Source organism: Kogia breviceps, chromosome 4 (genome assembly GCF_026419965.1).
Source record: "Kogia breviceps isolate mKogBre1 chromosome 4, mKogBre1 haplotype 1, whole genome shotgun sequence".
NCBI lineage: Eukaryota > Metazoa > Chordata > Mammalia > Artiodactyla > Physeteridae > Kogia > Kogia breviceps.
This window is the reverse complement of record NC_081313.1, coordinates 105356220-105384179: the sequence shown is the minus strand read 5'-3', so window position 1 is coordinate 105384179 and position 27960 is coordinate 105356220. Positions and strand designations below refer to the sequence as shown.

The 27960-nt window shown below is 40.2% G+C and overlaps 1 protein-coding gene across 10 annotated transcripts in view; it reads right to left on the bottom strand.

The window, feature by feature from the left end:
• Nucleotides 1–27960, bottom strand: part of MEGF10 (multiple EGF like domains 10) — a 376760-nt gene that overhangs the window by 31002 nt on the left and 317798 nt on the right. For 8 of the 10 annotated variants that reach the window (XM_067031512.1, XM_067031510.1, XM_067031511.1 and 5 more), the window contains 7 exons: nt 27233–27353; nt 23310–23446; nt 15698–15910; nt 8752–8926; nt 7345–7465; nt 6372–6535; nt 3767–3869 (listed from right to left, as the gene is read on the bottom strand). In XM_067031512.1, coding sequence (XP_066887613.1) covers nt 3767–3869; nt 6372–6535; nt 7345–7465; nt 8752–8926; nt 15698–15910; nt 23310–23446; nt 27233–27353 — 1034 coding nt within the window. Of the gene's footprint in view, nt 1–296; nt 802–3766; nt 3870–6371; nt 6536–7344; nt 7466–8751; nt 8927–15697; nt 15911–23309; nt 23447–27232; nt 27354–27960 lie in introns of those variants that run through there. The other 2 variants (XM_067031518.1, XM_067031517.1) reach the window with 2 other exon arrangements.

The following is a 27960-nucleotide window of genomic DNA, read 5'->3' as shown; positions in this document are numbered from 1 at the left end:
GGATCTGAAGACAATATTGATAAGTTGGCAATATTACTCTCATGGATCTATTTATTCAATCCTCTTTAATTTTACACCTTGTTTCTTTGTGGAAGTTAATATGCTGATCCTAAAATATATATGGAAATTCAAAGGACCCAGGATAGCCAAACAATCTGGATAAAGAAGACCAAAGTTGGAAGACTCACATGTCTCAATTTTAAAACTTTCTACAAAGCTACAGCAATCAAAAGAGTATGTTACTGACATAAGGATAGGCATATATATCAATGGAATAGAAATGAGAGTCCAGAAATAAATGCTGTCACATTTATGGTAAATTGCTTTCTGACAAGGATATCAAGACAATACAGTGGGAGAAAGAATGTTCTTCTCAACAAATGGTGCTAGGACAACAGGATACTGACATACAAATGAATAAATTTGGACCCCTACCTCATACCATATATAGAAACAAACTCAAAATGTATCAAAGACCAGAATGTAAAAGCTAAAATTATAAAATGCTTAGAAGAATACTCAGGCATAAATCACTGCTATCTAGGATTAGGCAATGGTTTCTTAGATTTGATACCAAAAGTACAAGCAACAAAAGAAAAAAATAAATAAACTGAACTTTATAAATATAAAAACTTTTCTGTGGCAAAAGACACCATCAAGGGCTTCCCTGGTGGTGCAGTGGTTGAGAGTCCGCCTGCTGATGCAGGGGACACGGGTTCGTGCCCCGGTCCGGGAAGATCCCACATGCCATGGAGTGGCTGGGCCCGTGAGCCATGGCTGCTGAGCTTGCACATCCGGAGCCTGTGCTCCACAACGGGAGAGGCCCGCATAACACACAAAAAACAAAAAACAAACAAACAAAAAAGACACCATCAAGAAAGTGAAAAAATAATCACAGAGGGAAAATGTTTGCAAATTATATATCTGAAAAGGGACATAGAGCTAGAATATATAAAGAGATATTACAACTCAATAATAAAAAGACAAATAACCCAAGTTAAAAAATGAGCAAAGTATCTGAAGAGATATTTCTACAAAGAAGATATACAGATGGCCAATAAATACATGAAAAGATGCTCAACATTGCTTATTAAGGGAATGCAAATCAAAAACACAATGAGATTAGATTTCACAACCATCAGGATGGCTATAATCAAAAAGATAATAACAAGTGTGATGAGGATATGGAAACTTCATACACTGCTGGTAAGAATGCAAAATGGTACAGATGCTATGGAAAACAAGTGCAGTAGTTCTTAAAAAGGTTAAACTTAGAGTTACCATACAACCCAGCAATTGCCTAAGTGTATACCTAAAATATACACATCCACACAAAAATTGTACAAGAATGTTCATAACAGTATTTTTCATAATAGCCAAAAAGTTGGAAACACCCCAAATGTCTATCAACTGATGAATGGGTAAATAAAATGTTGCCTATCCACACAATGGAATATTATTTGCCAGTCAAAAGGAATGAAGTATTGATATATGCTCCAATATGGATGAACCTTAAAAACATATGCCAAGAGAAGGAATCCAGTTACAAAATACCACATATAATATGAATCTATACAATATCCAGAATAAGCAAGTTTACAGAAACAGAAAGTAGATTAGTGGTTGCCTAGAGTAGAGAGAAGGGGGTGGGAGGTGAGTTGGGAGTAAATGGAGAATGACTGCTAATAAGTACTAATAGGGTTTTTGTTGTGGGGTGGTAATGAAGATCTTCTAAAATTGATAGTGGTAATGGCAGTACAATTGTTTGAATACACTAAAAACAACTGAATTCTACACTTTAAATAGGTGAATTCTATGATATGTGAGTCTATCTATCTATCTACCTACCTACCTACCTATCTATCTATAAAAAGGTTGCTAGTTATCAGCACTGAGCACCATGGTCCTCTCATATAATTCTCAGAAGTCTTCATCCATGCTAAAAATAAATCTCAGCGTAACTTTCCTCTCCCCCCAGCACCTCTTGGACTAAGTCCACGCATGGCAGTAGAGTGTAAAAGTTAAGAGAGCTGGCTACATGGTGGGACAGCATTGGTGCAAATTCCATTTCTTATGTTTACTGACTCTGGGACTCTGGGTCAGGCCACTTAACTTCTCTTTGCCTCAGTTTCCTCGTCTGTAAAAAGGAGAAAATAATATTTTCTACCTCATAGAGTTGTAAGCCTGCAGTAAGCGTTCAATAAGCATTACTTATTATTATTTCTCTAGAGTCGTCTTTGTGTGCATTTTTGCTAAAAGGTAAGGCCACTCCATAATTTCCTCAACATGACAACTCTGGTATGGAGGCATAAGAGTCTTCTCTGAAAGACCCATCTTCTGAAAATATGAACCATCACTGAAGAGAATACTGGGCTTGTTACTATCAATTTATCTTTTTTTTTTTTTTTTTTTTGGTACGCGGGCCTCTCACTGTTGTGGCCTCTCCCATTGCGGAGCAAAGGCTCCGGACGCACAGGCTCAGCGGCCATGGTTCACGGGCCCAGCCGCTCCGCGGCATGTGGGATCTTCCCGGTCCGGGGCACGAACCTGCGTCCCCTGCATCGGCAGGCGGATTCTCAACCACTGTGCCACCAGGGAAGCCCACTATCAATTTATCTTTTAGAGGACAAGTTAAAAAACTATTCTGGAGGATACTGAAGAATCACCAATATGGAAACAGCTCTGTCTGACAAATCCCTCTCTCTTCTCTAAATATATATATATAAATATATTTAGATACAAATATATACAAAAGCACACACAAATGACTTCCAATGAGAATATAATTTTAAACAAAAGTTTTGGTTCATTTATCTACCTCTAATCCTGTCTCCAGTTTAACAGGATTTCACTCTAAGTTGGCAATCAGTATTTAACATTTCAATTTACTTACAGAAGAAATGTTCATCAGTATATTCAGTTCATTCTTTCCAATATCCGATAACTTTCCTATTGCATTCCCATTACTAATTTTTCTTAATAAGTGTTTAAAATTCTATTTTTTGGCTTCTTTTGTCTTCTTAGAACACCCTTGAATTGATGTATGAAAAAGAAGAGCAAGATCCCAATTTGCTTGGGCATTTAGTGCCATCTCCCAAGTCTATATATCCTAAGCAAAAACATGGTTCTTCTCCCAAGACCACTATTGGTTTGATAAACTTCCTGGCTGAAACCAAGAAGCCATATAAATAAGGAGAAACTTCTACCTTGTGGTTAGAAAATTTGTCCTCAATCATACTATGAATTTTCAAGACAAATATTATTGTAAGAAATATTTCTAGTAATAAATATTTTAATATTTGCATATTAACCATAAAACTATTTAATAGTTTTGCCTCACTGAGGTGAACTTATTTTCTTATGGTTTATTTCAATCATTCTTTCCTCAATGCTCAAAAATATCACAGAGGTCTTGCTAAACTCTTCACAGCAATTCACAATGTTCCCCTCTTGATGACATGAATTCTGATAGCTGTATTGAGTTGGTCAAAAAGTTCGTTCAGGTTTTTCTGTAACATCCATACTAGAAGGTTCAAGAGAACTGCCCTTGCCTGATTCAACAAAAAGTCATCCCTGGATTACAGATTAATTAGGCATAGGTGTAATATTTCTTGGGTAAAAATTTGTCCGCTTCCTGGAGACTTTACCATATTTTCATTTTTTTTCTGAAAAGTTGACCTATGCATGTTTCTCTGAAGTAGCAAGGAACAGCGCTAGGCACAAGTTGGTGTGTTTCCCATTTCAACTAGTGGCCCTTGGTTCTCACCTGACCATCCGGGGAGGCAGCGGCAATGGCCCGTGGTGGGGTGGCAGCCATCCGCATGGCTGCAGTCACAGCGCTCGGCACAGTTCAGCCCATACGTGCCATCCTGCATGGAAGATAGCAATGAGGGATGGGAATCCCATGGTGGGAGATGAGAGGGACCTCAGTCAGCCGTTTCAGAAACAGCACCCTCCCCTCCCAAACACCTCTCAGCAGCTTGCATTACAATTACCTCTTCCCATGTCTTCTTGGCCCCCCAAATATAGGCTAGGCTGCAAGAGGTAAGCATTTTTAAATCGCTCAAACCTTAGTTTATGTCTACCATACGAATGGTGAGCCAACTATGACAATATGCTGATGTGCATATAGGCAAATATAGGTAAACATGCCAATTAATTAAAAGAATCTTTATCTTACCATGAGCCACAACTCATAAAAATATTGTCTTTTTGCTCCTAAAGATTTTTATTAAATATTTCAGTACTCCTTACAGGGCATTTTTTTTCCCCATTGAGGTGTAATTGACATACATTTTATTAGTTTCAGGTCAAAAATATAATGATTCCATATTTGTTTATATTGTGAAATGATCACCACAATAAGTTAACATCTGCCACCATACATGGTTCCAGAATTTTATTCTCCTATAAGGCATTCTATTCATTAGTGAAAAGGGAAGTCCCTGATCCACATAAAGAAAGCCTAAAATTAAAAAAAAAAACAGTTCTGATGATGAAGATCGTTTCCATAAATTGCCAATGAGATACATAGAACTAGGAGAAATTAACATCTTTTGTCACTTTTCCTAATTAGCATCCTCCTCTCCATGATGCCATCTAAACCACATGAAACATTCTGATTCAACCTCCTGAGCGAGGATGCAGCGTGTGTCAGCACACGCCCCCCATCCCCTCCCAGACCTTAATGTTTTCACATGCACATCCGCGTTGGTGGTCCAGCAGAGATGAGACTCTTCAAGGACGTGATCATTTAGTTTGTGGGAGAGGAATGAACGTTCTGCATTTATAAGCCCTGCTCTTTTGCCAGCTCCTGACTGAGGGAGAGCACTACAAACCTCCCACAGCACCAAGCTGCAAAATTACCAAGAGGGAGGCACCGAAAGCCAGCATTAAACAGGTAGGGGTGTTAGATGGCATAATCATTTGTCTAGTGCTTACTAAAATAAAATATTAGGGCTTCCCTGGTGGCGCAATGATTGAGAGTCCACCTGCCGATGCAGAGGACACGGGTTCGTGCCCCGGACCGGGAAGATCCCACATGCCGCGGAGCAGCTGGGCCCGTGAGCCATGGCCGCTGAGCCTGCGCGTCCAGAGCCTGTGCTCCGCAACGGGAGATGCCACAGCGGTGAGAGGCCCGCGTACCACAAAAATAAATAAATAAATAAATAAATAAAATAAATAAATAAAATATTAAAAAAACATTTTTAGGTTCTACTAATGTTTGTTCAGGCTTATAGGATTTAGCTTTGCTACAGTGTGAGCCACTAAACCATCTTCAGCCTTTGCTGACTTATTAATGCATCTAATAATATACCAAAAAAAGGACAAGATTGTGCTGGGGGCTTTGCTTTGCTTTGTCCACACTCAGACTGGGAGTGAAGGGTGATCTTCAAGCCCATCTCAGAGCACTGATAATCTGTTCACTGGTGGACAAAGTTAGCTTCACTTTGCCTTAGGGGTTTGGAGGGCATGGAATAGCCCCCGGTGAGATGCTCTCTAGCTGCCAAATGGGCTGCACTTAATGAGGAGGAAGCCCAGGGAGAAAAGCGCTCTGTGGAAGGCCCCCCTCGAGGGGGCCAGTTCATGGGGTCATGGTGTCACCTCACTATCAGATGATCCCCGGGAGGCAGAGAACACATACCACTGAGAGAATGCTTAACGGCTCGGGAGCATAGGGAGAAAGAGCAATGGAAAAGAGGGAAGGAAACTAGCCCCGTGCGTGAGAGGAAGCAAGTGGAATGGGCTGTTACTACAGAATGCACTACCCATTGCCCACTCTGTTGGCCTGCGGCAGACTCGGCACAGGGGTTCTGATGATGGGTGTCTCCAAAGTAGGTCAAGGGAACAGAGTCAGCCTTGAACCATGGAAATCTATGGAGATTTGTGTGACTTCAGAGATACCTGTGTTAAAAGGCGGCTGTTTCCAAACCTTTCACCACCTCACTGAGGCTTTCTGTGACAACATCACCACCCCCCTTTCAATGTCCTGTCACTTTCCACCCCAAAGCCTGGAGGATTTCCATTATAATGGAAACACAATATTTGGAGAGTTGACAGGCATACACTGGATGTTTGACAAATGCTGGTGACTGACTGCCATGAAGATATGGGTATATTAGAATAGAGAAAACAGAGGGGAATGGTGGCAGGAACCAGGAGAGAGAGGAAGGAAGGGATTCTCACAAAGCTGCCTAATTTCCACATCTATTCCTTTTCCCATCCTGTATCCAGTCTGAGTTGAAACACCCCAATTCTTCTAGTAGTCACTATGGTTTGGTTCACAATCAGGCACTTTAAATCATGAAGTCTGCAAAAATGAGCTAACCCTCTGGCATCAGCTCCTCCCGGCCCTCCCAGTTGGGTCATACCTGGCAGGGAAATTCACATTTCTCCCCGCGCCATCCAGGTGCACAGGTGCAGGTCCCATCCAGGGTGTTGCAGGCTCCGCCGTTGAGGCACTGGCATGTTAAGTTACAGCCAAAGCCCCATGTGCCACTGGGACAGCTGATGGAGCAGTCCACCCCGTGCCAGCCTGCCACGACAAGAGTGCCAGGGCACATGAGCAAACAAAGGCAGCAGGGAGCTCTGCCCAGTCTTTCCAAGCCACTCTTCACCTTAGAAACATCTCAGAGGTGCACAGAAGTGGCCCTGCCACAGCTCAGGGAGCACTGGCTCTGCCATGTAAAGCCTCTACCAGAAATGAACTAAAGTACCCGCACAGCTGTCAAGGATGCCAGCACTGAGAAGCACTGCCGGGCTACTGGGGGTAGAGCGATGAAGTGAAGATGCACAACGTACATCACTCACTATCTAATGCACAGTGAAGCACATTGTGGGGGGCTGAGTTTTGTTCAGGTCAGCAAATGAAATATTTATATGAGAGGGAGAAGGAAAGTTTGTGTTTGAAAGAACAACCCCATCTTTAAAGCAGGAGCCCATGAACCATGAACAATGAGTATCCAGGATCCCGGCTGCTGCAGCAACTGTGAATAAACACGATCCGGCCCCCACGTACAATCAGGTGCTTGGCTGCATTTCTTGTCAGGACTCCAGGCCAATCAATTTAGGGGAATGGACACATGTCTGCTTGCTTACTCTTCACCAAAGCACAGAGACTCACAGACTTTTGGAGCTGGCAGGGACTTCAGAGATAATCATCTCATGTGAGCCTCTCCCTTTGACTCACGAAAGCAGGAGAGCTCTCCCTGGATAAGGGTCTTGCTGAGTCCAGGCACCGTATTTCTGCACAGCTGGAGCTAGAATCCTAGTTAAAGTTTCTTTCCTGTGCCTTTAGGAGTTAACAGGACTAGGATCAGGTAACAGACTCATTCACCCACTCACCTGCTTTGCAAGTACAAGACCCATCCACAGGAGAGCAGAGAGCATCGTTTTTACAGCCGCAGAGAGAGGAACAATTTATCCCATAGGTTCCCAGAGGGCATGGGGTAGAGCAGTCAATTCCCTAGATGGGTGCAAATAGGAAAATGCATGCAATTTTACCACATGAAATAAGGCCAACACAAATAAACAAAAATATATCTTGTCCATGCTAATTACAGTCCCTCTCTAATTTTAACACACTGTATTTTTAAGAGATGTTATAACGTCACCACTATACTAATTGTACAGATTCAAGGGCAATGCCAGCTGGCCTATATTTAGGATACAGTATTGAATAGGACCCAAAAAGAGCCTGCTGCCTTCAATAGTTTTCCTTGGTAGCAAATATAATTCAAAACCCTCTGTCCTTGCTCAGACAAGTAGATATAGAACAACAAACTGTAGCTGTACAATTACTGTCAATAAACATAAATATGAACTATACATTAAATTGCAATGCTTCCTAGATGCCTTGTATAATATGTAATATCATTAGTGGGTGAGGCAAAGGAATAGAACACACTCAGCCAGCAGCATGATTCAATTTATTATCTGACAGGGAGCGTGAAGCATAGAAGTTGGTTACCAAAGGTGACTGGAGGTCACCCTCCTTCAAAAACAGAAAAGACTCTTAAGGATAATTCAAGGGCTCAACCAAAGAACTGTGACACAGGTTAGAAAATCCTGTAAAGATCTCAGCTCTGAGACTTTATGACCCACTCATTCTATATTATGTGCTCTGGAGTAATCATCAACATTCTTCACAGTTTAATGTTCTCTTTAAAAAGGGAGAAAATAACTCAAGAACAACCCATTTTCCTTCAAAACAAAAATTTCTGATCTGTTGCTAAGAAATCCTGGAAACTAGGCAAAATTCTTCTCTGTTAGCTTATAGGCATATTTGAAAGGTCTAGATTCTCAAAGGGACTGAAAAACTTATATACTACTAATCCTTGGATATTAATATATAATAAATGCTAACTTGATGTAGTATGCGCCTTCAAATCACATGGAATTAAAACAAAAACAGTTGACAATAATACATATCCTACTTGGAAAATTTCTTTGCTACCTATAAAACATGATAAAATAATTCCGTAATGAATAATTAAAATACATCTTACTTCATGACATATATTAATTAAATATTAATGCCACTTTATAGTTTCACCAGCTTGCCCAGTCATCATTCTCAGGTAATTACTTATATCTCTTATTATTACTTTTCTCTTTATTTTCTTTCTTGTTAATGATGCAATTGATTTTTAGCACATTCATTGGACTTCAGAAAAGGTCATATAAATCGTGGTATCAATATGCTCCAAGTTGCACCCCTTATCTCCTTCCTCCACAGCCCAAGCCACTCACTTTGAATCCTGGGGCACAGGTGCACTTTCCTGTCACACTGTCACAGTCAGCCCCATTTTGGCAGCTGCAGATCTGTTGGCAAGCTTCCCCGTAGAATCCAGGAGAACATGTCTCATTACAGTAGAGTCCTGACCAGCCTGGCTTGCAGGCACACTCTCCAGACATGGGGTGACAGCTGAGAGACGTGGATGAAAGGAGCAAGTCACTCTTGGGTAAACATGACACCCAAGGCCCGTGCAAATGTTGCTTTAGCCATGATCATTAAATGTGTGTGTAATTCCATGCACAATAATTTAAACTTAATTCCCAGTCTTGCTATGATTTAATTAATCGGCTGAAACCTGATTGGTACCACAAATGTTGCATGAAATCAGCATCATGTTCTAGAAGGATGACTCTAAACAACTGTGTCATTTTGTCTGAAACTCATTTTAATTTTTGTAAAGTGAAAGCACTAATTTGACAAGATGTCAACTAGATGAGACTGTCTAAAGAACTCCATCCAATGAACACTACCAAGTCAGTTCACCAGAGTGATGTCCAAGGAACTCCAGAAGCAGCGACCTTTTCAGTCTATTTCCTCTCTCGGCTCCCCATACCTGGTGGCGAAGCAGCTGTCTCTACCTGAAACAGCAGTCGCATTGATGGTCCGGTCAGCCAGCTGTCACTCCATAGCAAATGGACACATCAGCTGCACTAAGAGGCACGGGTTAGCGAGGCTCACACAACAGGGTGCTCTGTAACGCTCAAAACACATGTGCTTCTCGCCAAAGGAAAATCTGAACAATCAAACTAGCTCTGCTCACAACTGAAAGACTGTTGAAGATGGTCTTTCTCCCCTGATGGAGATAAAACCCTCCCCTTAACTCAGGCCAACAACAAAACCCACTGTTTCATCCAGACATTTGCTAAATGACCTCTCACCAGAGGACTGTTCACAGATTTTCTGCAAAGAACCATGGCCTGGAAGTGGTGAAGACTGAGGCTGTAAATTCTAGCTCTCCCACTACCTGATCAACATTAGTGAAAATACATAACCTCCCTGTGCCTAACATCCTAATCTGTCAAGTGAGGGTCTCAGCCACACCCCATAATCTCATTTCCTATCTCTTTTTCTTAAAGAAAAGGCCTGTGGGTTAGATAGTTTGTTACTCATTTTTAGAAATTTATTTAAATATACTTTTAGGCCCCTATTGCAACTAAGTGCCCAGAAGCAAAGGCATAGGCATCCGTCACAAGCATTACTCAGGAAACATGGCAGGAAGAAATATTTAAGCACAACTCTACTTTTAAGACAGTTTCTTGGGTACATAAGATTTGGACTCATAAGACATGAGTTTGAATCTCAAATCAACTTAGAACTACTCAGATCTACTTATCTGCTATTTATCCTTGCACAAAATACCTGGCATCTCCATGGCTTCTCAAATTTAACCATCAAACACAGAGCTCTGGTTCTTCCCTTTCTTCATTCCTCACTCAGTGTTTCCTTTCAACTGCTTTCCACTGAAGTAATGGCACCACCAGCCACTCATTGGTTTAAGCTAAAAACCTCATAGTTATTCTTGACAACTCCTTCTCCCTCATCTCCCATATGGACTTCATCACTAGGACCTAACCATTCTAACTCCAAAATATGTCTTGAATCTATCCACATCACTCTATCTTCAGTGTCACCATCCTACTCCAAGGCAAGGTCATCTGTCTCCTACACTCCTGAATAGCCTTGTGACTTTCTTCCCTGCATTCACTCATGCCTCATCACCTAAAAAGTAGATCATATGGTATCATTTTCCTTAAAACTCTTCAAAGACTCCCTTTGAAGCCTACACTCAGAATAAAATCCATACTGTTTAATACAGCTAGAGTGAAGATTATTTATTGTCTAACCAAGACATTTTTAAGAGTGAAGAGGGAGTTACTAATAATTACATTAGGGCAATAGGCCTAAACTAAACAGTTCCTGTGTCACCAGATATATGATGACCCTAAATATAGCCCATAGGCCTTCATTATTTGGCTACTACCTTCTTTCCGACCTCTTCTTTCATCGTTATTCTCTCTTTATTACTATGTTCAACCGCAATAGATTTCTTTTAGTTTGTAAGAGCATTGAGGTTTTTCAACTTAAGGGCTTCACATGGGCTATTCCATATGCCAGGAATGCTGTCTCCCCACTCCTGGCCTAGCTCTCTCCGTCTTCTCCTTCCAGGCTCAGCTTAAATCTCTCTTACTTAGAGAGGCCTCCCATGACCACTCATGTTTCAGTTAGATCTCTCCTATTATTCTCTTTCATTGCACCCTGCTCATCTCACTTATCACAATCTGTAATCTTATGTTTATTTTTATAATCCTTCCCCTGTCTTCTTTCCCCTCTAGACTTCCAGCTCCATGAGGACAAGAATTCAGGGTGTTTTGTCACCTGGCCGTGGACACAGTAGCCCACCATAAGCACTGATTGAGTGAACAAGTGAAACTGTCACAGTTGATGTGTGGCGGGGTCTGACTCCAGGGATCGTGCTTTCCCACACGAATCTGCTTCCCCTGATCTCTCCAAGTCATCCAGCAATGTTAAATTATAATCTGTATGTCTGCATAAAAAGGCCAGATTTCCCCTAAAATTAGTTTTTTAAATGTCAAATTTATGACTTAAAAGGAATCACCATTAATTGCAGGGGACAGTCACTTAAGTGACATTTATGACAATATTGTAAGTGGATGCACAGACTAGCACTGAATGTATGCTAACACCATGCTAAGCAATCCATGTGCATGATTTCATTTAATGCTCACAGTGTTAGGTATGATTCCATTTTATAAATGAGGGAAGAGAGACCTGGAAGGAGGAATTTATTCAAAGTCTTGCACAGGTAGTGGCAGAATCAAACTTGAACCCAGATTTCTTTCTTTGTTTTCACACCAAAGGAAAAGGGAGTTTGATAGCAGCCTGCTAGGAGGGCTCTATATATGAAAAAGAATGGCTAAAATTTAAAATTTAAAACTGCAAGGATAAAAGGGTTAGCAGGACCAATAAAAGCTTGTATTGTGCAAGAAGCACGGACAAATTTAAGTTTATCTTAGAAAGGCCCTACATATGACAAAAAGAAAAGAAATATTCCAAGTGATGGATTGGTTAAAGTAGTTCACCTTAAGATACTATTTTAAAAAAGGACATCTTTTGGTAGAAAATATTATTCTACATTAAAAAGTAGAAAATAATATTCATGGTATAGATATAAATGTTAAGCAGAATAGACAATTTGGGGACAGGGAATTGAACTAAGCTAGAGGCAGGCAGAGAAATTGATATTCAATGCCCCCCACTGAGTATTAGTGCAGCACACTGGTTCTCAAATTGATTGACACCAAAATTAGTATTCTGCAATTTGTAATTATATGTAGGAAGCCAGAGCACTTTGGAGGCATTTGATGGGTTCTCATGCAGGCAGCTTAATTGGTAATGAGATTTACATGTTGTTGTTAGAGCAGCAGAGTGGAGGTTGAAGGGTAATATCCTCCTACCTGATTTCTTTCTAAAGAACGGATTGTTTTGTGTAATATGAAAATCAGATTAAACACAGATAGGAATATCTACCATTTTTTACACCTATATAACTAGATAAAAATATTCTAGTAAAGTTTTTCAGTTTAAGAGTTAAATTATTACAGGTATCCCATATAATATTGGCTAAACTAGAATGAATCATTGAACTTCCTTTTATTCATTTCCTTAGATATTATTCATGCTCAAATATATGACAATTAGGTGGCATTTGCAAATAGGCACACCCTGATTGCCCACAGCTATTAAATGTCATTTTTGTTTTTTTGTTTGTTGTTGTTGTTGTTTTTTGTGGTACGTGGGTCTCTCACTGCTGTGGCCTCTCCCGTTGCAGAGCACAGGCTCTGGACGCACAGGCTCAGCGGCCATGGCTCACGGTCCCAGCCGCTCCGCGGCATGTGGGATCTTCCCGGATCGGGGCACAAACCCATGTCTGCATCAGCAGGCAGACTCTCAACCACTGCGCCACCAGGGAAGCCCAAAATGTCCTTATTAACAAGAGCTAATATACATATCCCATGTGGAATCTCAGCGAATCTTGAATTTTGTTTTCCTGTTCAAAATCATTTCCACTATAAAAGTTATTTTTAAGAAGTCCAGTTCACAGAGAGTGTCCTTAGGCTCTATAACAGTGCTGTAATTTAAAATACTAATATCACTTGTAAATATATTTAAATTCATTTCAACCTTACGATAGCTTGCAAAATAAAAATGGCTACAAACACTTTGTAACTCCTCCTACTAAGAGGTTGAGTGTAACAAATCTGGACTTGGTTGTGTTACCTGCTTTGTCTAAAAGGACATTAGCAAACATGACAATAACCAAAGGTTTGAAAAGTGTTTGCATGTTGGGGCTTGCTCTGTCTCTTGCTGCTGTTGGAAGCCAGTCACCACTTACAGAAGCCCAGGCTAACTTGCTAGATGTTGGGGACATATGGCTCAGTCACTCCCATCACCCAGCTAAATGCTAGACTTGTGAGTGAGGAATTCCAGTGAGGAATTCCAGGAATTCCAGCCTCTAGTTGACCTTCCAGCTGAACATAGGCAGACCAGCAGAACAACCACCAAGCTGAGCCCAGCCCAAAGAATCAAGCAAAAAATCATCAGGTAACAAATAATTGTTGTTTTAGACCACTAAGTTTAGGGAAGGTTATTTTTTTTTTTAATGCAACAAACCTAACTGATACAAACCCTTACTCAAATATAGGGCTTCAATATATGTCAATACGTACATATCCACAGAACTAAAAATTTACCTAAATACACTGTAAACTGATAGTGTGCATTGCATTAGTTATTTCATTAATTATGACAAAGACTTTTAGGATAAATATACATCATGTATTATGCAATAGCGAGCTACATTCTTGCCTGATTAAATGGTAAGTTAGACTTTCAATTAATACAAAGATTTTATGCCTTTTGGTTCAAAGGGAACCTTGTGTTTCTAGGAATTTTACATAGAAGCTCAAGATATAAGAATAGATGAGTGGCTTCAACTGTGAATTCAAAAAGACAGAGTCAGGGATTCCCTGGTAGCACAGTGGTTGGGAGTCTGCCTGCTGATGCAGGGGACGCGGGTCTGGGGGGATCCCACGTGCCGCGGAGTGGCTGGGCCTGTGAGCCATGGCCACTGGGCCTGCGCGTCCGGAGCCTGTGCTCCACAACGGGAGAGGCCATAGCAGTGAGAGGCCCGCGTACTACACAAAAAAACAAAAACAAAACAAAAAGACAGAGTCATATAATCAACATTCAACCGGTCTTAACAGAAATTTGTACAAGTTAATTTAAAAAAATATAGCTTTCATTATTTAGGGAAGCCACTTCATAGGCTAACGGTTTTTTAATCTTCTGATTATTTGTTATACATTATTAGACAGATTTTAGTGTTCTTTTGATCTATGTGACTATCAAATAAGTTCATGTACTTGTTTGTTAAAGCATATGTGCTTAGGTACACATGACCTATGTCAAAATTATATGGTACTGACATCAACCTAATAACTGTCCACTTGCACCCTGCAACTACTACTATGGTAACTAATTCCAACAAAATCAACATTTCCTCTTCTTCTCCAATTCTTCTCATAGCAGAGATCCTTTGTATAGGTTTATTAATCTATTTGATTTCAGGCTGCATCTGTATACAATGAAACAGCACACTGGTATTAAAAAGTCCTTAGCCATTACTAATGACTTGAGCCAAACTAATGAGCCAAACTCATGACTTGTCCCTAATCCTGCCAGCTCCTTCAACATTAAAGAGTTGAAAAACAAAAACAAAATCCTGCAGAGATTATTCATTTTTATCCCCAAACTGTCATGTAAAGAGTGGCAATATTTTCCAATGAAGAAAACCAGAAGTTGACTAAAGTAGCTTACTAAGTTGCTTGAGACACATTAAGAATGCACTTCTTTGATATGTCCCACTAAAATGTATTTCAGCACACACACAGTGCAAAGTCCTTTTTTTTTTTTTTTTTTGGCTCCCAACAATGGTTTACAGAAGAGACCAAACTACAGGCTTCTATTTACTTTTAAGTTTTGTGCATTTGAGATTTGATGTGGTCACAAGTTACCTTTCAGAAGCATAAATGAAGTAACAGTTGTGCTGAATGCAAATAAAGGTAATTCTGGTATCATCTGAACTGCTATATAATGCACTGCATTTTTCTCAAACTCAACTTTTCCAGCAGTATGCAAACGAGGCCCAGAATTTTAAGTGATATGTATCTGGTCCTTGGGGGAGGGAGAGGAAGAAACGGTTGGATAGATATTTTCAGGGGCAGACAAGGTACAGAAAAGTGGGTGGGATCTTGGTTTCCTGTTCATAAATTCTTCGAGAAATTTTTGAGCCAAAAGATCCCTGTGAATTCTATGTCCAAGTAATCAATTCTGAACACATATCTCACATGTGACAACTACATGTGACACACTGTCACAAAACTTCCACCAGTGCTCTTCCTGGCTAGGCAGATGTCAAGTAAAAGAGGCTGCAGTGGGAATCATTTTGTGATAGTTTTACATACTAAACTGGGCTTAACCTATGTCTCTCATTGTATCTTTGCTTCTAAGGGAATGTCACAAAATCCCTCTCTTAGGGATACATTCTACTAACCTCAGCAAGTTTAATATTTTCTGGCGGCCACTAATAGAGAATAGGGTTTCATATCCATCTACGGCCATCTAACAATTTTAGCACTTCTGACTTGTTCCATTAAGTGGAAAAGACTTCCATTTACTTAGTGGTTCCTGCCCTGGATGACCCAGAGGCAAGAAGGGTCTCAGGGTGGAAATCTCTCTGCCGATCCCTCCTTCTAAATAGTGGACACTGCAGTGAAAACTTTAATAGGACACTTCATTCCAGGGGCAGCTGACACTCACCTATGAGTGTTGTCCAGGTGGCAGGGACACCACTTGTCACATTTGATGCCATAGAGCCCTTCTGGACACAGGCGCGCCTCACAGCGGTCGCCAGCAAAGCCTGCTTCGCAGAGGCAGGAGCCGCTCACGTGGTAACACTTCCCTCCATTGACACACTGGCAGGTCTCTGCACAGCGAACTCCGTAGGTGCCAACGGGACACTCATCCTGGCACCTGTCATGCAGGAGGCGAGAGCATAAGATAGATTAGTCAGTGCCTTGTGAAAATAAACAGATGATTCAGATAGGCTTTGTTACGTTTACAATGATATCCTTTATGGATTTGACATTTTTTTGGTAATTGTACCATTACAGATATGAAAAGCATTAAGATAAATTATAGTAGTAACAGTAGTATGACCTGTTTAAAGAAATAGCAAAAACAAAAACAAAATAAAATTATGAGCTTGGGATGAAAAGCATGTTTTACACCTAGTCCTTGCTAAAGGCATACATAGCATTTTAGAAGATACCAGGAAAGGGAGAAAATGAACTGCCCTAGTGTTAGTCCCAGCCCATCATTAGGAAATTAAAATATATGCTTTCTCTAAAAAAGAAAGAAATAATACCATTTGCAGCAACATGGATGGACATAGAGATGATCACATTAAGTAAGTCAGACAAAGACAAACGTCATACACCACTTATATGTAGAATCTAAACAAATGACACAAATGAACTCATTTACAAAACAGAAACAGACTCACAGACATAGAAAACAAACTTATCGTTACCAAAGGGGGTAGTGGACAGGGGGAGATAAATTAGGAGTTTGGGATTAACAGGTACACACCACTATATACAAAATAGGTAAACAACAAGGACCTCCTGTATAGCACAGGGAACTATACTCAATATCTTTTTTTTTTTTTTTTTTTTTTTTTTTTTTGCGGTACGCGGGCCTCTCACTGTTGTGGCCTCTCCGGTTGCGGAGCACAGGCTCCGGACGCGGAGGCTCAGCGGCCATGGCTCACGGGCCCAGACGCTCCGCGGCATGTGGGATCTTCCCGGACCGGGGCACGAACCCATGTCCCCTGCATCGGCAGGCAGACTCTCAACCACTGCACCACCAGGGAAGCCCTCAGTATCTTTTAATAACCTAAAATGGAAAAGAATCTGAAAAAGAATCTGTATAATCACATCGCTGTACACCTGAAACTAATACAACATTGTAAATTACCTATCTTCAATTAAAATAAAATAAGATATATGCTTCCCCCATTTCAAAGAGAAAACTTTGTAGCAAACTTGAAACAAAATATTAATTCTCTTGGCTTTCACGTTGACATTAATTTTTAATTTCAGCCATGTGTCTGCTCTTTTCAAAGCTGAATGGCAATCATTGCTCCTCATTTAGAAAGTTATGTAACTAAATAAACAAAGTCCTCCTTAGATTTGGGAAAGTCTGAGCTACTGAAATCAGGTGTCCTCAACTTCAACCTGGGGAACTCCTGCCAGGAGACGGTAGAGATGCTGGGAGTTCTCGAACACAAAATTTTTATTAAATGGGGTTTTGTCCTCTGTTGGGAAGAAGGGCTACTAAATAGTAAGAAAGAAAATTTACTTTATTGTCTTTTAAAAAATGGCCTAACAGTGTGGTCCTGGCATAAGGATATGCTCTAGGTTAAGTTGGATCTGGTGGGAAGCTGAGTTGCTGGAGGGAATTGAGAAGAGAAAATCATCATGGCTCCATGGAATGCAAGACTAGCTATCGGGCCAGCCAAGTTTCTTCCTGACCAGGCAAGGTGACTTGATGGTACTTTCTGTAGCAGAAGGAGCCCTTTCTGCCAAGGGAGAGGAAGCCGGGGTCTCGCCTACCCGGAGCGCTGCCATAAGCAGGGTACCCTCTGTGAGTCTCAGCAGCCAATCCCCATGTGGCTCTCAAGTCATGCCAGACCCAGAGTCCAAAATGTAGGTCAGCACTGCATTTTTTCAAATGGGTACAGGGCGAGGGCAAATGCATGATAATGAATCCAAGCAGACTTCAAAGCAACAGCAAAGAGACTGAAAAGCAAACATTTTCCTCAAGGCTTTGCATAATTTTAATGATAGGGTGTGAGGACTAACGATACCAAGGCTGGATGGGATTCTATTTAAGTACAGAGGATAAATCTTGAAAACCCTTTGATATTTTTCTCCTTAACTCTGGTTCTGGCATGTATTTAGGGAAAAGGGCCTCTTGCAAATTTGGTTTCACAGACTCTAGACATCTTTAGGCTTGTCAATGGCAGTCTTCAAATCAACCACTCAACAAAGCATTAGTAAAGTTCTGGAGTAATTGAATCAAGTTTATTTAGCAAAAATCAGATGTGTGCTGCAAAGTTACACATGAGTAAACCTATTTTTAGACCAGACTATTTTTTAAAGGTACTCTATTTTTAACTTGTAAGAAGCTTTGCTAAGCCAAGTCACTTAGTTTACTCCTTAGAGATGTAAACTTTGGAGAAAGAAATGCTATAGGACAATCATTGGGCCTCCTCATGGCTCCACTAAAGGCTGGCAAGACAGGTGGGCAACCTGTCTGTCCAGATGTCCTTGCAAGGCAGTACCAGAAAAAAAAAAAAAAGTTATGCTCAAGGTAAATAATATCACTAAAAGAAACCCAAATGTTATGCTTTGGACTCCAGGATTTTAACTCAGGAAAAAGCACAGCTCTAAAAGTGGGGAACAGGATAGAAATGTGAAGCATGGAAAAATGTCTGCCACCAAATGACAGGGGAGCAGTGTGTCTATTCTATCCTATCTTGGCAGAGACTTCCTTCTCTCTGAGAAAACAAAATCCATAATAGCTGGGCCTGACCCATATTTACCTTTCTAACATATACTTAAACATACTGAGTTTCTGTTTTAAATGGCAAAAAGCCATTTGAATTTTACTTACTAAAGTAGCCAGTAAAGTTTGGTTTACCTTCCCACTTCTTTTTTGTCAATGTTGTACTTGTAAGAGAATCCTGTTAATAGTAGTTATGTCTGCTTCCACCTACCACACCAAAATGATAGGTATTTTCCACCTTAAAAATAAATGCGATCATGAAGTAACTTACACGCTTCTCATTGGCTGAATTAAAAGTCTTTGTCAAGCAGTCTTATCTCCTTTTTGGGCTCCTTTTTTTAAAAGAAGCATCATTTCCTAACAAATTTTATGCCCTTAATATTGCTTTTATGGTCCCATGTGGAATAAGAAAAGTAATCTTAGAAGTCATTAAAAGAGGAAATATTTTCTTAGGAGAGATGGCAGAGAGGCAGATAAAAATATAGCAATAAATATTGGCCATAGTAGAAATATGAAAATGTGAAGTTCCTATTTTATTTTTTTAGATTTTGAATAATACCCTGGAAATGGGGAAAATGGACAAGCATTAAGTAGAGATAACCTAATAAAACATGACACCAATACCCAAACCAATGAGGGTCACAGGCTTGTTTGAATATCATTTTGATTATCAAATTGCATCTCACTGTGAACTTATGGAAAAGGAAGTGAGTTAGCACATTAGGGGTGCCAGCTTCCTTTTTCTCCTTTGTCCTTTTGAGCATGGCCCTGCAAGAGTGACCTGAATAATTGGGCCAAACCATGATTTAGTGTGAAAGAATCACATTCCTCATTAAACTGGGATCAATAGATCGGCTGCCTACCTTTCAAACATCTAGAACTGCTGCTCTGGGGAAATATAAAGGACACTGGGAAAGAGCCAACTTTTCCACAATCCCAGAAGCAGGAAAGAGTTCCTCCATTGAAGCCCAGTTTTGCATCCCCCAATTCCTGTCTCCAATTTTGGACTTCACCTCCTTTGGCCCACATTCTTCTTCACTTTCAGGGTGATACAGAAGACAGCGCAGCAGGACTATCTCGGGCTTCACCTTAACAGAGTCCATAACTGATCCACGGATCTCTCCACTCAGCTAACGCGTAAGGAGCACCAATTATGTACATGGACTCATGCTAGGCCATCAAAGGCCACAGTGCTGTGATGCCACGACAACCCATCAGCATTAAGAACACTCTTTTAACCCCTTCAGAAGAATTTTTGTGAGGATCTGAAAGCCATGCTCTCTCCACTCATACTTGGCTGTGCCGCATGAGATTTCCTCACCACGCTGTCCTCTCAATCGTCCCACAAATCCTACAGCCTATTATGGGGGCATCCCATGATCTGCTCTGCCTGCTTACAAGGTGCCCGTTTTGTTTGTTCTGTTTTCTCTCTGGCTGGGAGGGCCGTCCCCACATCCTGGGTACACTCTGGGCCAGCTGCCTGCGGTGGTACCTGCTTCCCTATGGCCTGACCTCAGTGATCAAGTTTCACTGACTTCTCAAAATAGGGGAAATGGCAAGTCCCCAGGCCTTTGGGTTGCCTTCCCCACACCTCCTGCCACAGATTGTTCTATAACCACTTATTGTTTCCCTTTCACGATGACAAATGTGCGTGTTGTCATTGCGTTGTGTGTGTGTGTCTGCATGTGTGTTAACTCTTGAACCCAGATAGTGAGAGCAGAATTGAGAACAGGAGTCATGTCATCAGTTCATTGGAAAAACAACAGTTATAAAAACAAGTGAACAAGCAAGTTCCCTCTTCACTTTCCTTCTCTTTCTCTAGCTCTTTGCCAGCTTTGTCTCAAATCTAAAACTCACCTGAAAATTAGCTGTTATCCCCCTTCCCTGTATTCTAAATAAGATGAGTATAAGCCAGCCTGTATGTTTGTTGATTTTGTGTTTCCTTGAATTTGAGACTTAAATCCCTACAGGGCAAGAAAACCATTACATTTAAAATTTTAGGGTCCAAAAATATTACACAGAACTATTATTTAGGGTTCTGCTTGGTCCCATACCTCTCCTTTCCTGACTCATCTTTCTATATTAAGATGTTAATGCCACACGGATCCAGAACTCATCTAACAATGTCATTTTCCAAAATACAATCATAAACTAGGATGTAGGGCACAAAATCTTTCTGAGTAGCCCAATTACATGTTGTAAAAACCATGTGCTAAAGGTGTCAATAATTCATAACATAAAAAAACTAAGGAAAATATGTACTTACATTAACAAAAGATGGAAAAGTCTTTAATGAAATTAAACACATACTACTAACAAAAGTTCCTAATAAAAATAGGAATTAAAAAAAAAAAAACTACTCAAGGGGACTTCCCTGGTGGTCCAGTGGTTAAGACTTCACCTTCCAATGCAGGGGGTACAGGTTCGATCCCTGGTCAGGGAGCTAAGATCGCACATGCCTCGTGGCCAAAAAACCAAAACATAAAACAGAAGCAACATTGTAACAAGTGCAATAAAGATTTTAAAAATGATCCACATCAAAAAAAATCTTAAAAAAAAAACTACTGAAGCATGAAAAAGACAGTAACAAACATGAAACTATACTGGAGCCATTTCCAATATAATTAGGAAGAAGACAGGAATTCCCACTATTACCTCTATTTGTCAACATTCATTCAGAGGTTTAAATTAATGCAACAACTCAAGAAAATGAAATAATCATTACAAATCTTGAAAAGAAAAGCCTAACTTGTCTTTATTTGTAGATGATAAAATAACCATAGTATTTGCTAAAAATAACATGAGAATTAACTAAGAAGTTTGGTAGAGTGGCTAAATAAAAAAATATTCAAAGGCAAGCTCTTCTTTATCCAGAAATATCCAATTAAAAAATTAAATGGGATTTTTCAAAAATTACAAAATACTTATAAATAAATTTAATAAGGAAGTGCAGAGTCTAAGTGTGTGGGGGGGGGAACAGCCTACAGTATCTTATTAAAAGTCATAAAATTAGACCAGAATTTTAGAAAGAAAAAAATTAGAGAGGAAGGTTAAAGGAATTCTTAATTCACAGATAACACCAAAAAAATAGTGATACCTAGTATCAATATAGTTTCTAGACATCACTCAAATTAATAATCGCTAGTATTTATACAGCTCATAGAAATCATTCCACTACAATAATAGCTAATATCTGCAAGTTTCAGCACTGTTCTAAATGCTTTAATGTACTCATTTAATCTTTATAACAACCCTAGAGGAAAGTACAGTTATTTATTTGAACATTATAGATTAGGATGTTTTCAAGGACACGGGTTCCAAAATCTTTGTTTTTGGCTATTATACTCTTCTGCCTCTCAAGCCTCTTTCTCTAATTTTACACACACATCTAGCAAGCTTGGTTATCAAGTCTTCCAGAATGCAACAGATTAAAGAGCTAATTAATTAGAAGCTGTGAAAGCACTATAGGTTAACACTTTACCACCTAACACAAAAAAGGACAAGCAGTGGGTAAACCATAAAGCAGTAAAAACCATGCACCACACGAGCATCACGTGTGACCAGAGAGCCCTGTGAGTCCCACGGGGTCTTACTCTATCAGCACTGCACAATGAAACGACTGCTATTCTTCTTTTTTTTTTTTTTTTTAACATCTTTATTGGAGTATAATTGTTTTACAATAGTGTGTTAGTTTTCCCTCTACAACAAACTAAATCAGTTATACATACACACATGCTCCCACATCTCCTCCCTCTTGCATCTCCCTCCCACCCTCCCTATCCCACCCCTCTAGGTGGTCACAAAGCACTGAGCTGATCTCCCTGTGTTATGTGGCTGCTTCCCACTAGCTATCTATTTTACATTTGGTAGTGTATATATATGTCCATGCCACTCTCTCACTTCATCTCCTCTCCTAGAGAAATGGAAATAAAACCAAAAATAAACAAATGGGACCTAATGAAACTTAAAAGCTTTTGCACAGCAAAGGAAACCATAAGCAAGATGAAAAGACCAGTCTCAGAATGGGAGAAAATATTTGCAAACAAAGCAACTGACAAAGGATTAATCTCCAAAATACACAAGCAGCTCATGCAGTTCAATATCAGAAAAACAAACGACTGCTATTCTTAAGAGCACACAGCATCATAAGAAGGTAACTTTATGACTGACATACTTTTTAAAGATACCTAAGTACACATCCCATTTTAAAATAAATCTATCCAAAAATCTTTAAAATGTAAAAAATATTGGTACTTGGGCTTCCCTGGTGGCGCAGTGGTTGAGAGTCCACCTGCCAATGTAGGGGACATGGGTTCGTGCCCCGGTCTGGGAGGATCCCACATGCCATGAGCGGCTGGGCCCGTGAGCCATGGCCGCTGAACCTGTGCGTCGGGAGGCTGTGCTCCGCAACGGGAGAGGCCACAGCAGTGAGAGGCCTGCGTACCACAAAAAAAAAAAAAAAAAAAAAAAAAAAAAAAAAAAAAAAAAAAAAAAGTATTGGTGCTTGAAGTGGCTGTCCTAAACGCTTAACTGTATAGAACTCATCCATCATGGGTTCTGATATTTTATTATTTTTTTAAAATAAAATATAATATCTTCAATTCACCATTGCTGTCTATGATCCAGTTTCTATGCACTGAATTGGGAAGGAATCTGTCAAACACACTGATACCTTACAGATGCTTCTTGGACGATTACAGAATAGTCACAGACAAATGGTAGTAAACGTGTTCCCTGGACCCTCCAAGCTCTCCTTTCACACCTTTACAAACAGTCAGAGAAGCACACGGATGTCCCTTACCGTTCCCCCGTGTATCCGGGACTACAGTGACATTGGCCTGTGGTGGCATCACACGTCCCTCCATTATGGCACTGACATTCTTGTGAACAGTTCTTTCCAAAGCGACCCTCGGGGCAAGGCTGACCACACACTGTGCCCTGCATTCAAAGAGACTTGGGAAATTAGATGGGCCTCCAGCCGGGGAAGGGCCAAAGGAGAAGGGAGAAAAGAGAGGAAACAAAAAGGGAGGAAGGATATAGGAACAGGGCTGCAAGAAGATTAGATAAAGGAGATTTTAGAACACATACACTCTGTTCAGCATCTTGAAAGTGTTAGAAATTCTAAATTGACTTATTGTAAGCCTAAATCTCAAGATATACTCATAGGTGGCAGAATAGTAATATTAAGAAATACCTATATTAAAAAAATAAAGTTACATCAAATTATTATGGAAACCTAAGGAATTTACAAATCCTCCTAAGTGTTCTTCCTTGTGTCTTACATGTACAGTAAGTCAACAATACTTATTGAGCATCCATTACATAAATGACAACATCTGGCCCAAATGGAATATCCAAATGCTTCACCATATGTTCTAGAGAAACTACACTTTATCATTGGTTTTATTTCTTAAAAGGAAGCATAGAAAAGACTGACATTTTTTGTACCTGAATTAATGATAACATTGCCTAAGAAATACTTCAGCAGAAATGAACCTAGACATTTTATTTCAGAAGAAAATACACTTTTATTTTCCGCAGGTTCAACAAACATTGTTGGGCCAAGATCAATAGGAAAGCCTATTTCCTGGGGAGAAAAATCAAGAGAGTAACTTGGACACATCTCCTCACCCTAGAGGCTGTCTGTCTTGTCAGACACTGTCATATTTATTCCAGTACTATGTAGAGAAGCATAAGATACTTTGTCAATAAGTCAATGAAATATTCTACTATTTTCTCCTTCACTCGTCTACATAACTTGGGCTTGTAGCTTATCATCTATTTACTGGAGTTACTGTTTCAGCAAACAACATATCCCAAGCAACAGGAATTTTTACAATGTTTTTATTTGTTGGAAGCTGTTGCTTTGTCCTCCTTCTCTATAAAAAAGACAGACTGTGGGCACTCTGATATTGGAGGCTAGTGAACACCAGATGGTTTTGTAAATGTTTATTCTGGGTAGTGTAAGAAAATACATTTCCTCTAACTCCTGGCTATCTACAAAGGCAGTTGGTGTGCTAATTAAGGCTCCTCTGGTGGTTTCTAGTTATCTACCAATGAGGAAATTTCTTCCAGAATCTTGGAACTGAAAAAGCCTTTGAGAGGTGATTTAAATCAATGCTTAACTGAGAATCATCTATGTGCCAGGCCTTGTGCTAAGCTCTGAGAATCAAAGATAAAGTCACAACCTTTAATTAGCTCACAACATGGTGAGGGGGAAAGATGTAAAAATAGCTCTGACCCCTCCATTCTAGCACAACATATTAACACGACTAAAGGAATAACATGCCAAGGGTTAATCCATGAAAAGCAGGGGTTCTGGTGAAAATTCTCACTCTCTCAGGGACTAACTACTCACATTTTGTAATGGTCCCACATAAGCTTCAGAGATGCTGTTGAAATATTGTTTATAAATAAGGATTAATGTCCTACTTAAAGCTATTTGCTCACATTATTCCTATTAGTTGAAATACATACATGTGTATGTGTGATAGGAATATATATTCATCATGAAAAGTACCTAGGATGATTGTACAAAGAAAATGTTGTAAAGAGAAGTGTAAGTTGGAAGCTCAGCTATGCACATAAAAAATGACCTGAAACATTCAGTAAGAAACATCTATCAAGGTAGGGGCCCCAGAGTATTGGGGAGGCTCCACTGGGCTGATGGAGAGGACCATCTGCCCACCTACTGGGACTCATGGTCCAAGCTTGTGGTTACCACTATCCCACATCATGACCACCCCGACCCAGAAGAAGAACAAAGCTTCAATCTCAAGATGAGGCAACTCTACAGACAATGTCTACACAAAATCCTAGGAGTAACATGCCTATAGCTCCTCATCCAAAGAACACAGAGCTCTCCCTGGACACTCTGCTATCCCAGCAAAATCCATCCCTTGCTAAGGACCAAGCAATGACCAGTGTTGGCAAAAGGTTGAATACAAGAAATAAAAGAAGAGAAGGAGTCAAAGATAATTCAGCATTTCTACCTTGGGCAACTAAAAAAGAAGTGTTGGAGGACAAAAAAGGTAAAAAAGGAATTGTGGTACAACAAAGGATTAGGGGTACAACAAATTTGGTTCTATGACCACTGACTTTGATGGGCCTGCTTCCAGCTCAGTAGTACTTCAATAGCTCCCCTATTCACCTCCATGAGGCATTAATAAAAGGCCATTGACTCTATTGCTTCATAGAGTTTCCCCAGGCTCTGCTTCCTTGTCTTGCCCACTTACCATTTCCAGCTCTCGCCTTGGTTCTGATATTTCTTTTCCACTTGTCCCAGTGGTCTTAACATCTTGAACTCAACCTTACTTCCCGTGATTCTCACCAGGAAGTGGACTCCAGGTCTCCTTTGCTCCATGCCTACAACAAGGGCAATCCCAAACCAGTCCCATCCCATGTCTGGCTCCTAAGGCAGACACATCAAATACACATCTGTGGTCAAGTGAGGGAAAGTTAAGGTTTGGGAAAATCAGCAGATGATTGTTAAAGCCATGGATCCTAATGAGCTTTCCAGAAAAGATTTATAGTGACAAAAGAGAAAGATAAGACTGGAACCAAGGAAATACTGTAAGAAAGCAGTATGTAAAAGTAGGGGGATTAGGAAAAGAGATTTTTAGTAAGAGAGGTAGGACAGAGGATTATCAAAGAAGTGGAGGGAAAAGAGATTAGGAAAGGGAGGTGGATGAGCAACAGAGTCAAAAGCTTTGGAGAAGTGAAGTGGAATGAGAAGAGAGGAGTTGTTACTGGATTTGGCAATTAAGTCACTTGAACCCCTGCAAGAACAGCTTCACTACAGTTCATGGAGATGGAAGGTAATCATCAAGTAAATTGTTCTTTTATTTTCTGTATGTTAACGAAGGAAATATACATTAGTCATTCACTCTTCTGCCTTCAAGCAGACTTATACACAAACCAACTCAGAGAAATAGGAACCAATGTTATTTCCTGATTTCAGAGTAATCTACTTAGTAAACCAGCTTTGACATTTTTTATTCCACATAACATTAAGCCTGTGAGACACTACATAAAGGGTAATGAGAAGGCCACACACCACAACGAAGAGTAACCCCCGCTCACCGCAACTAGCGAAAGCCCGCACACAGCAACAAAGACCCAACGCAGCCAAAAAGAATAAATAAATAAATAATTAAAATAAATTAATTATTTAAAAAAAGACAGAGTATCACAGTCAAAGTTTGGGAAGTGTGGTGAGATATAGCTTCCTCTTAAAGTATCATACTAAAACCTCTGAGAAGTTCTGCAATACTTGGAAAACTTGGCTTTCCTCAACGTGTCTCCAGGTTCATAAGACCGAATAACTTTTTCACATAACACTTAACCTGTTGAGAATATTCCCAAAGAATAATAATGATCCATAGAGCATAATTATGAAAATGCTTATTTAAATAGTTGCAGGGTTTGACAGCTCTTGCTGTCATGTGTAAGGCAAGATATTTCCCTTTTATATCCTGAGGGGAAATGCAGGACAGATGGCCTACTATCTTTTCCATGAGGACCCTTAGTACACTTCAAGTTCAGGATTTAATCACCTTCTGCCTTCTCTGGACTGAAAAATTCCAGCTTTGAAATGGTCAGGTATTTCCAAGTTTGGAATCTTTAACCATCATTGTAACTTTCTTTTGTACCAAAGTCCTCCACATGCATTTTCACTTGTGTATCCTGGAACAGGATGCTTTGGGAGGGTGGAAGTGAGCTTACCAGCCAGCCAGAAGGACACGAGCATTCTCCAGTGACGTGATGACATACACCTCCATTTTGGCAGGGGCATCTCTGCTCACACTGTAGCCCGTGCTTGCCAGGGGGACAAAGATCCTCACAGCTGAGGGATTAACATGTGACAAAGGACACCATGATTTACCCAACCACACAACCCTTAGGTTCACAGACACAGCAGCACCCACGGCCCTAAAATAGACCAGATTTCTCTGTCCAGTATTGTTCATTTCATTAACATCAAGGGTATCAATCATATTGGCTGGAAGGGTCTTTGAGGGGTCACCTAGTCCTTCCCTTTGTTTGGGGTTATCTTCTGAGTGATTAGCTTTTTTGACTGGGGGGGTGGGGGACGATGCTAGGCTTGTGGGATCTTAGTTCCCTGACCAGGGATTGAACACGGGCCCACGGCAATAAGAGCACGGAGTCCTAACCACTGGACCACCAAGGAATTCCCATGTTTGGGGATATTTTCTAATGAAACCATTTCAATTTGAGGAGAATCTGTCCTATCAGAGAGCACCAAGGATGACTCTCGTGGGCCACACGCTCCCTGGTGACGGGAACTTTCCATGTAACTTTTATAAAGCTCATGGGTTACACTGGAAGTCTATTTGGTGTGTTTGTTCTAACCTCAAAGGAGACTGAAATGTCTACACATCACCCCATTAGTGTACAAAATCTTCATAATCAATTTTCAGCATTCTCTTCTT